The sequence below is a fragment of the Eucyclogobius newberryi genome, unplaced genomic scaffold (assembly GCF_026437365.1).
Source record: "Eucyclogobius newberryi isolate DKJ021-1_F unplaced genomic scaffold, fEucNew1.0.hap1 SCAF_12, whole genome shotgun sequence".
NCBI classification, from domain to species: Eukaryota; Metazoa; Chordata; class Actinopteri; order Gobiiformes; family Gobiidae; genus Eucyclogobius; species Eucyclogobius newberryi.
This window is the reverse complement of record NW_027315746.1, coordinates 29,076,672-29,088,387: the sequence shown is the minus strand read 5'-3', so window position 1 is coordinate 29,088,387 and position 11,716 is coordinate 29,076,672. Positions and strand designations below refer to the sequence as shown.

The 11,716-nt window shown below is 41.1% G+C and overlaps 1 protein-coding gene across 1 annotated transcript; it reads right to left on the bottom strand.

The window, feature by feature from the left end:
- Nucleotides 1–2,411: 2,411 nt before the first annotated feature.
- LOC140356686 (diencephalon/mesencephalon homeobox protein 1-A-like) lies at nucleotides 2,412–5,418 on the bottom strand. Its single transcript, XM_072441832.1, has 4 exons — nucleotides 5,256–5,418; nucleotides 4,786–4,964; nucleotides 4,217–4,634; nucleotides 2,412–3,963 (listed from the first exon to the last, which is right to left on the bottom strand). The coding sequence occupies exons 1-4, from the start codon at nucleotides 5,404–5,406 to the stop codon at nucleotides 3,557–3,559; spliced, it is 1,155 nt and encodes a 384-aa protein (XP_072297933.1). The 5' UTR covers nucleotides 5,407–5,418; the 3' UTR covers nucleotides 2,412–3,556.
- Between the last annotated feature and the right edge of the window lie 6,298 nt (nucleotides 5,419–11,716).

Here is an 11,716-nt window from a genome sequence, read left to right as displayed (position 1 = left end):
ACAATGGGTTTGATTACCACATTGGCCTGTCTTTGTGGATTTCTTCCATGTACTTTTCATGTCCCTCATCAACCTAAAAAGTGCAACAAACGCTATTCCTGCAGTTTGCTTCTCCTGACCATGGGCATTGAGTTCTGGTCAAGGCTCCTGGGACAATGTTTTTATGGAAACATTATAGTAAAGAAATAGCTTAAATGTGAACGATAGGGTTTTTAGCTTGATGCCTGAACGTACAGCTCAACTTTTTAGTCCAGCTTCCTGCACCTTTCTCGTTTAGTGACTAAATATCTTATCATTATGGCGTTATTTAGTGTGTTCAGTGCATTTCTACAACACAAGGTCAGGCTAATATTCCCTGATGAAGCTCGCTAATCTGCTCATATCATTATCCCCCTTTTATCCGATTTTTGCCAAAGAAGTCATCCATAAAGTGTCAAAATTATTTATTCTCACCGATTTTCAAGGCCGCTACAATTAACAGCTTTAACAGCACACGTAGCAAAGTGGTTGAGGTTAGCCGCGGGAAGAGCAAGGACACATTTTGTACGGGGCTTAGGGGTGCGTAAGGGGTGGGATAGCCAAGGGAGGGGGAGTGTATTTTGACAAACCATGCTGTTAAAGATATAATAGGAGCATAATCACCGCCGCGGGCCGCTATTCTTCAGGATAATGGGCTGCTTATTCATCGGGGGGTGGCTTATGTCTCCACACGCGCCCTCTTTCAAACATACACGGGGCTTTTACGTCCCATTTGTTTCTTCTATTTAGTCATAGATCTTGTTTATGCCGCTTATACTGACCTTATGTTTAATTTTACATTGATTTTATTGCTGTTTCTTAGAGTTAACTTTGAGCAGTGTTCCCAGCAGTTTTATGTAGGAGTGGCTAATCGTAAAAATAAATGTACTGTATAGTATTGAGAGTTTGCCTATCATTCAGTCGTCGGTTCAAATCTATTTTATGACAAGACCTGTTCTTGGGCAAGACACTTCATTTACATTGCTTATGCCTGTGACATTATTTGTCTAGGATGCATAAAAATATGATAAAAGATTGGGAAATGTTGCAGGGTTTTTTCTTATACAATTATGCAGATATGATATGATGATCTTCAGTAGTGGCATCCCTCAAGGTTGTGACTTGTACCCTAGACTCATCACAGAACTGAGACGCGCTTGCAGAGAATACGACAGTACTGAGTATAGTTCTCAGATGACACCACTGCAGAGGGGTGTGTTGGCAGCAGGGTTGAAAGCCCCCTTCTTCTCCATAACCATCAAGCTTCAGAAGAGGTGGTGGAAGTACTCTGTTGAAGTCAAAGTATCATGATTAAAATCTACTAATAGTGTTTAAATACTAAACTATAATATATCACCCAGAAAATGACAGATTTTGGATAATTGGAGGGTTTGGTCAGGTTACTGGGATGGGAGACCATAGTGGGGCAGCAGTGGTTCTAGTGCAAACTGTGTGTCCATGGGCAAAACACTCCCCCAGTTTACCTTCTGTGTCCATTATGGATGTCGAGATTATTCAGTTAATTGATAATCACAATTATTTAGGTCATTACATAATTGTAAGAACTAAAAAATAACAACATTTTATAAGCAAAATTAAGTGGTTTTAATTAAATCTATAGTTCTAAAGTGCTTCCTATCTGGCTATTTACTTTATTTTGTCATTCAGACAGTTCAATTTCAACTGGACACAAACTTGAGAAATAGTACTATACTTACTGTTTATGCTTTTTACTTTCTTCCACTGAGCGTAAGTAGTTGGTTGCCAAGGAAACATAAGAGGACTAGAATAAGAGATTGCACTGGGCCGAGAACAGTTTCATCTCAATGTTGTCAGACTTTTGAGGAAATCAAGATCCACATTACAACCAGATTAAGTCAGTATTTTATGTGGTAATAACAATACGTTTCTGAATAATAGTAATCAGAATTACAGCTGGACATATACATCTAATCAAAAGTCAACGTTTCTCAGCTTCTCCGGATTTTGCACAAACTTACAGAGACAGCTAATATCCATAAGTAAAAACACAACACAGAGACAGTTGTTTCTTCTAAAGCTCTTTCAAGCAGTGTTTTATTGGTGGTTATATTACAGCAACACTTTTCAAGTCTACACTTTTGGGGGGACAACAAGGTTCTACTTAAATTATCACTGCATGGACACAAGGAGGGACGGAATGGAGAATGGGACAAAGGAAATTCAAGGCTGAAGTTTTGGTTTTCAATAATAATATTTCTCAATATAAACGCAGTATTAGTTTTTTTCAGATTCTAGAATGTGCTGTTGTTTCTCTCTCAAATGGAGATGGGAGATTATTTTTATACATCTCAAAATCGTTTAACTTTTTAGTTAGGATTTGCACTGGCGATTATTCATTTCGTTTACAAACCAAAAATGTCAAGTGGATACAAGGGAAAGGTTGAAAAAGCTGCCCTGTTGAGCTCAAATACAATCATACAATCTTACAGTAATGACTTTACATCCACAACATAATAGATTTTACAAATACCTTACCGTAAACAGGAATAGATAGACATTTTTGTATATTACATATTAAAATAATGTGCTTTTTTCCCCCGTATGAAGACATCTGAGACCTGTGTACCTCCCCTCTCCTCATCAAGTGCTAACAAGATTTTATTAAACCTTTTTCTCAGGAGAATATCATCCTATTCATCAACATTATAATCATTTTCATTGTGTAACTTGATCAACTGAACATGTGGCGCGGTGTGACTACATGGGGCGACATTAATTGGCTGTATTTGAATAGTAAAATGCTGCGTGTTCATAATTGCATGTGCCCTGTTTCCCTCAGCCCAGGGCAAAATGTAATTAAAAGCTCGAGTATGTAGTCACTGAAATCATTTTCTCATTACGGAGCCAGCCTCTGTGCAAAGTGCCATATTAGCAGCCATTAAACGGCTAAATTAGTCATGTTTAATTGTGCTGACGACGACAACAGGCTGTGGTCGCTTTGCTCGCTTGCTCAAATGTTTGAGAAAAGGTCTCCGTGGCTCCATCAAAAGTGCGCTTCAATTTAGTTCATTCACATTGCTCCAGTAAACATGTAGTTCTGTTCTTTCTTTTGCCATCACAAGTGTGCTGCCGGTCCATCCGTCTCAGCAGTCCCAAGTGTTCATGTTCACGGAGGGCCCCGTTTTACACCTTCCATTAAAGAAACTGCAGTGTATTATTTGCTAAAACTGAATTACAACCATAGAAAAAAGTGAACTGTCCATCATGTGCTTGTTTAGGTTCTTGGAGTCTGAAAGTGCATTAAGAGGCTGAGTCCTCCTCTCTGTTGTCCATGTGCTCCTTCAGTTTGTGCTTCAGCAGATGGAGACGCCATGATCAGGTCAGTTGATAATACTGTGCTTGTGTGAGGAGAGCTGTCATTAAACGTCATATTCTGGGTGCACTTGTTTCTCATGGACACTTGACTCTGCCTTTAGTTTTAGGCCCGATCGAGAAGGGACCGTCTACAATGTCATTCACACATGCACCACTGTCACTGCCAGTGTAGAGGCTTGTTTCAGTTAGACAGAGTGTCCAGCCCCAGCGAGGCGGCGTGCTGCTTGGCCCTGAGCCTCAGGCTCTCGATGCTGCTGCTCTTGCTGTGGCTGCTGGCCTGTAGCAGGGGGCTGCTCCACACCTGCTGGGCATGCTGGGACAGAGACTGGTAGTAGGACTGGCAGGGCAGAGAGCCCAGGGGAGCAGGGGGCATGTTCATGCCCAGGTAGGGCAGCGAGGAGGGGGCCAGCTCAAAGGCTGGGTACGGCACCAGGTTGTTGGTCGCTGCCATGTGCTGCCTGAACTGCTCCTGCAGGCGGAACAGACTCAGAGGGGAGGACGAGTACGAGTGACCCTGGGACAGAGGCCCGCTGCTAGGCAGACTGCTGGATGATGAGGGGGTCAGTGATGGAGACACAGGAGAAGAGTCTGTGGAGAAGACACAAACACGTGCAGTGTAAGGATTTGCATTTGTAATATTATCATTGCTTATTTTTCTAACTTCTATTGCCATTTTAAATACACAGGCCTCTTTGTTAAAGCCTCAAGGCCCTGATTTCAACACTTATCCTTAGATTATTTTCTACTGTCTTTTCATTTTTTGCATCACCATTGTACTATATTATTATCAGTTGAACAGAAAGAGCCTCTGTAACTACACAAGCGACTGACGTTTGCTGACCTGGTTTGGGGCTGAGAGCCTTGCAGCCTGAGGACAGTACTGTGGACAAGTCTGTGGACAGTTGTGAGGGCAGTACTGGGGACACAAGTGAGGACAGGTGGGCGGGGCTGGTGCCTCTGTCTGACTTGGTGTCCTCTGGGTGCTGTCTCTCCTCCTCTTTATCTGTGCCGTTGTCCTCTGCAGCAGACTCACTGCCGGACTGCTCCTCTGAGGTGACATTGAGCTCTGGGTCCAGAGGGATGGGTCCAGCTGGACTTTCCTCCAGAGGGGACGCAGAGGAGGAGGCAGGGGCCTGGGACTCTGGAGCCTCCTCTTTGTCTCCCCCCTCTCCACACGCCTCCTTCTGCTTCTGCAGCTGCTCCTTCTGCAAGCTGCGCTGCTTCTTGCGGAACTTTGCCCTCCGGTTTTTGAACCACACCTGAAGAGTGAGGCAGACACATGTGTCAGTGACCTCTGTGCGGTGAAACAAACTGTTACAGACATAAATGAATCATAGAATTGAGTTGAGTGCCTCTGAACAGACATTGGAGGTACATTTTGGTTGCTAGTGCTTGTGTCCTGTGACAGACCTGGACACGCGCCTCGGGCAGGTTGGTGCACATGGCCAGCCTCTCCCTCATCACCACGTCAGGGTAGTGTGTCTTCTGGAAGGTCTTCTCCAGAGCCTCCAGCTGCTGCGCCGTGAAGGCCGTCCGACTACGCCGCTGCTTCCGGTGCTGCGAGCCGTACCGGGCCTCCAGGATGATGTCTGCGAATGCACAGCCGTTTAACACACACAACCACGGTTACTTCACTCCCACCAGACAGGGCAGAGGTCATATGTGCTAGAAATGAAGACTTTTGGAATTGGGATGGAACATTTAAAGCTGTTTACACTGTCAAATGCATTGGGTACTTTTGAGTACTGTGAGAATAGAACCATATTAAACTAGTTAAACTAAGCCTATAGTGCATGAGTCTTTAGTGCCTGTGAGATCCTCTAGATGAAAACTAACCAGTGTGTATTTGGTGTTTGCCTGTGTGTGGTTGTGTCTCTTACCAGCGAGCCTCTCTGCCAGTGTGAGCGCGTGTACACTGGGCCTGTAGTCGGCGTTGTGCTGGGCTTGCGCTGCCTGCTGGTGCAGGTTGTACATGGCACTCAGGGAGTTCATGGCGTGGAGCGAGTAGCCGTTCACCCCGTAGTGCTGCATGCTCTCTGGTGCTCACCTGTGGAGCAGACACGTTACACTTTAGTCTCTTTTACTTTAGAATATTATGGCTCAGAATGTCTCTCCTATTTTATGATGACGCCAACATTTACTCCTAGATATCCGTGAGTAAATTATGTAACTGATAAAGTCAGACTGAATATATTAAGTCATTTCCTTTCGTGCCAAAATGTTATAATACAGAATTTGCTTGTGAAATGTTATTTTGTATTTCCATGACTTTTGCTTGAATAGGCTAGATTTTGTGACCAATAACCAACATGTTCTGTGTAAAAAAAAGAGTTACAAAAGACTAATTGACTAACTGAGTAGTCGCAGAGAGCTGAAGTTGGGTCAAAGTTTGGAGTAATATTTGAAATGTATACTAATGATATAGCCTAGCCACTCACATGTGTAAAAGTATACTGAAGGTTATTAAAAATATGTATAACAACTAGGATAGGTCTGAAGACTTTTCATTTTATTATGATAGTTAGCAAGCCTATAATGTACTATAATGTACTCCGGCCACAAACACTCATCACTCATCATCAGCACGATGAACGGTGAAGCACCATCTGTTTTGAACACGTGTTTATCCAAATATCTGACAGTAAATAAGTACCAAATATAGTGCAAGTCCGATCACGCTTGAAGTTTGAGTAAAGTTCCAAAGTGAGTCATTACTCACGCCATGGTGATGCAAGCAACTAAACATAATACAACATTTATGTCCGTTTAAATAAACAGTAAACAAGAATAAACATTTGAAAGAATTTTTATATCGCTCATTCAACAACTTTTGTACTGAGCAGGCCTATTTGTTATTTCCTTCGCGGATCTATACATGTTCGTGCATCCTACATCCATTTGGGTCAAAGGTCAGAGTAATAGGCCTATTTGAAATGTACACTAATTATATACTTTCTGCTAATCTAGTAGCCCAGAAAAGAACCACAACAAAACACGGTGTATAGCTATAAAATGAAACAGACCAAAACACGTCTTTAGAAAAATGACACGCGCACGAGCCTAACGCACGCACGCGCTCTAAATGACGTGGGCCTCGTGCGCTCGGGGGCCAATAGATTTGACTGCGCCGACAAAGTGTTATCCATTAACATCCAATTACCGCCCTGCTCATGTCATTAATTATACAAAAGCCTTTTAATTGGCCTCATTATCCCGCGTGTCCATAATGCACCGTGACGCCTGCTTTTTACTCCTGCTCCGTGTGACTTCTCCCTGAACAGAAGCCAAAATAAACCACACAAGATTGAGGATTATTTATTGGTTCTTTGCAGATAGGATCATGCTGGGCTGACGGTGTGACTGGCCTTGAAGGGTAAAATACCTCTCAGGTCAAAGCGTTATCATTATCGTGGTGACCAAACAGGCCAAACTACAATTAAATGCATTTTGTGGCGAGTTATGAAGAGGATAATTTCACGAATGACATGGTCGCACATTAGCGCTGCGGGCTAGCACTAGCATCAGAGACGTGCTGGACGTGTATTAGAGATGCGGCGCGCGCGCGGGAGGAGCTCGAGGCCTGATTGGAGCTGGCACGCACGAGGCCCCTGAGACACAGGTGCGCCGAGCTCGTGCCCTACGCGGAGGACGCACGCACAAGGCAGAATAGAAAGAGTTATTAGTTTAGTAGTACTAGTAATAATATATAAGTAATAATAATAATAATAATAATAATAATAATAATAGAATTAAATAACACGGATTCTGATACTTTACTTTTGGCCATAGTAGGAAACTTAGAGGAAACTTTGGGCATTTTTCTTCCGGCAATTTTTCTCTTATTTTTTTTAGAAGTAGTTAAAGATCAAGCAGTCAAATTAGGCCAGCAGCAACTTTATTTAATTACAATTCGTACATGTAATTGCGGTGCTTTACAGGAAAAGGTTTTTTAAAAGAGAAAATCCTTCCGGTCATGCACATGGCTAAATAATAAGGTAATTGTATATATTAGATATATGTATATATTATATTAGATACTGTCATTGTCAATACAGAATTATTCTTTATACTAAAATAAGAGTTGATTAATATTCCAACACCAAATCAATTTTGTAGATTACAAATATCCATAGGTTATAATTATTAATATTATTGCTTGTTATTTTTATGTATTTGTTGTTGTTGTTATTGTTGTTTTATTTGTTGTTGTTGTGGTTCCTCGCGTCTCCTGACATGTCCCATTGCAGCAGCTGGAAAAGTAGCGCAGGCGCAGTGGGAGCAGTTTCCATTCTCGGGGACAGACGGTGCTTCACTAAACATTTACTTTAGTCCCATAAGTATTTGAGTTGAATAGACCCCCCTCCGCGCTCTTTAGCCCCGCTGCCCCCGCTCGTACCCCTCCTTCCAATGCCCTGTGCCGCGGCGGGGCCCGTATCCCAGCGCCCAGGGCCATACTGCTGCTGTGGCGGAGATGTATGGCTCCTCTGCGGCTAAAATATGCGCGCTGCTGATCCCCATTTGGCTCCGCGTCTAATAGAAGTGCAAATAGGCTTCGACTGCGAGGCCCTCCATTTATCATCACCGCTGACACGGATGGACGGACGGGCGCGTGCGTGCGTGTGCGCGCGTGGGGACCGTGCATAATTGTACAGGAGCATGAAGAGATTCACAGGACGGACGATGAGCTGCAGGTTTAAAACGGAATTGTCATAAATAAAGGGCTAATTTTACAACTATTTTATGGGCCACGTGCGTTTCTAGCAAATGGACTCTGCACTGGGAAACTACCACAGCGGGGTTTTTGTGTGCATAGTTTTATTCTAATTTCAAACTTTGCATGAGTGTTTCTGCTGAATTGCAAGACAGAAACCATTCCATTTGTGTTTGCACATTGTTGTTGCATAACAATACTAGAACATAACATGCACATTTCTTTATTATTTGATTCCAAAAGGATTTTTTCCGTTGTTGTCACGCCTAAAGCCCGCACATTTCTCCAAATGTCTCCCCTCCAACCGAACCCGCCCCACACTTAGTGAAGCTCTGAGTAGAGTGCGATGTGCCCAGATATGAGGCCAAAGATGTGGAATTGATTCAGGCAAAGAGCTTTTTTTTAAAACTGAAGCTACCCAAATGAGGAAAAAGAACGGCCTGATGCAATTCACAAGGCACATTTAGCAAGGTTTCTAAATTCCCACGTTGCTAAATCTTCATCCACCCTTTTTTATTTTTATCTACTTAATTATTGTTATTATTATTATCCTTTAGTTTAACGCAAAATCAGTTTGTAAATTGTATTATGTGTTTGAAATTGTTTATCTTTGTTTGCTTGGAGTATAGCCTAATCAATGTATGTAAAAACATCAAATAAAATAAAAACATTGGCTTTAAAAACACTCATGCCATTTTCCATTTGTCTTTACAATCATTTCCCACACTTTACCTTTCTCTTGCCTATAAATGCTGTGACTCTAAACAAATTTTGAATATTTTCAAGCTAGTCTTTGTATCACCTTCAGAGATATATTTAAATGTGCGTGTCATGCAATCTCTGCCCCTTTCTCCTCTTGAATATATTGTTAATGTGGCCCCTCCTTGGACAGCCTGCAGCGATGGCCCCCGTGTTAAACAGCAGCTCAGCCCGGGGCCCTACACATCACGGGCCAATATTATGTCAATTATTGAACCATGTTAAGGGCAGAATATATGATCAGGGCAGAAGAAGAAAATACACTGCCAAATTTAACCTGTGGGGCATGGCCAAGAGCAGATTATAATCGTTTACAATTATAACAGCAGCTTTAAAGGTCTCTGGTGCCCCGTGTTATCATTAAAGTGCTAATAGGCCTATACTTCATAAATGTGTTCCTAAAGATATAAGCAAACACAGATTAAATGCTATTTTTAATCATTACTTGTAATATCAAATCAATAAAACACAATTTTTCGCACTTTTTAGGCAAAATAAAACGTATTTTATTCATTCCTTAATATCTTAAACAATCTGATAAACAATATACTTTATTAATGTCTTTAAAAATTAGATTTTTAATGATTGATTTTTTTCATTGATTTTTGTTATAAACTAATTCCTTTCCACCCAGAATTTAAACTTTTACGTACGATCTCCTTGGTGCAAATTTAATCATATATTAATCCAATAAATCACGTTTTTTGTGTGGGCCAGATTAAATAAATAAATAAATAAGTAATGCACGTTTAGCTAGCCGGTTTCATTTTTCAATTTGAATTATTTTTTAATAACGAATTCGGCAACTCTGTTAAAAAATGAAAAATAAATACGTATTCAATAAATAACTCAAATCACAACATAAACTGCACGCTACGAATGATATTAATCTATTTTGTCAGTACGTTAAAGAAAATATAAATTCAGGCTGTTCCAAAAAGTTACGGGATATTTACCTTTTGGTTCGTTATTCTGAAAAACTGCCGTGCGCGCGCCGACCAAGATCCGACCAAGATCCGACTACAGTCCGTCCTCTCTCCTTCCGCTGCTCCGGATCGTTGCGTCTGCTGACACGTACGTCCGCGGGTGTTCTATTTCTTTATTTTGACCGCGTCCCAGTCCGTAGTAGTCCCCTCTCCCGAGTGCGTCTGAGGTGCGAGCGCGCGGGCAGGCGATATAAACGAAGCGCGGGGCAGTCTGATTGGCCGAGCGAGCTGTCAATCATCATCAGTATCAGCATCACGGGGCGCGACAGGGTTAACGAGGGATGGATGGATATTTCATACATAAGCAAGAAGGTATTGTGTAAAAGAGAATAATGATTTGAGATGTGTTGTAGTTTGAGCGCGTAAAATGGGTAAAAGTATGTGTCACCAAAGAGGAAGAAGAGGAAAAAGAAATAAAAAAAACATATGGACTGTAGTATTTTTGTTATAGTTTCAATACATTTGCTTTTCGTTTCCTTTTTATTTATTTTTATTGAAAAGGTAATTTAAAATGAATAGTACTTTTTTATTTTAAATTCATTATAAATCCATTGATTACAGAACACCTTTTGTTTTTAATGATCAGACTTCTGTCAGAAAGTCAGGGTTATTTGGTTATTATCAGATTTTTACTGGCCATGTACTGTAACTGTACATGCACAAATGTTCAAAAATAATGAATTGTTCAACTTCAATGTGACAAGGCGACTTTTTCTGAGCAATACATGATACATCATTTCAAAAGGTCATTAAATAATACATATATAGGCTTATGTTTCTCATTTAAATCATTTGGCTGTAATAATTTAGCCTTTTTCATACAAATCTATTCTTTCTTTTTAGTCTTGGCTGACAGATCTGGACTTGCCATTGCTCTCCAAACAGCCAAGTTCTCCCCCGCTTCTTCTGCTGGTGTCAGGTTGGGCTTTTCGTGTTTGCTCTTCGGCTCTTCGGCTCCGCTGGCTCCGGCTCAGAGACAGACACCACTGAAGGCGGGAGTAAGAGGTGCCGAGCCCGGGAAGGATTTGGGACGCCACCTCACCCCGCTTAGCCTCTTCCAAGAGAAAAGCCCCTGTCTTAAAATGAGTGCGGTTAAGAGGATTAGGTCAATAATGCGGCTCTTTTCTTCTTCTTCTTCTTCTTCTTCTTCTTCTTCTTCTTCTTCTTCTTCTTCTTCTTCTTCTTCTTCTTCTTTTTCTTTTTAAAGGCAGATTTCGCAAAACCGTTTAGTTGAAGAATGAAGAATTAAAGCCACATAAAGTAGCCTTTTAATGTTTTAAGGTGGCGTTTTACTTTTTTATTTTTTGGGGTGGGATTCTCCAGGGAATGTGCAGTTTTATTTTCAGACACAAAAAAAGGCATTGGCAAAACGGGAATGAGGCTTTGACGCGGGAGTTAAGTCTCCAAAAGGCGCACTAAGAGGAGGTCCTTCAACGGGATTTGCATTTATTGTCGGCAATTTTGCGCAGTCAGAATTTTGTCAATTGCTTTTCATGTGATGGATGAGGAATGACGTGTCCATGTCCCGAGTCATTTGTTTTACACACGGTTTTTTTAAGCGTGACCGTTTTTACGCAAATAAAACTGTGATGTTAAAGTTCTGTCCCGAGTTTATAACAAAAGTATCAAAAGAATGTTTTATCGTGGAAGAAAACACGAAGTGAATATATCAAGATCAAATTAAACTTATTTTTAATTTAATTCCAGCGTATACGACTGCAAATTTCAAATGACTTACAGAAAAAGATAGTAATATAAATACAGTTAAATGGATCCTTTTTAGTTCACGGATAATTTTCTCTTTTTGTCATTTTGGTGACATCTAGTGGCAAATGTAAAAAAAAAAAGTTAGAAGAAAATTGTCAATAAATAGTTTTGGTTATGA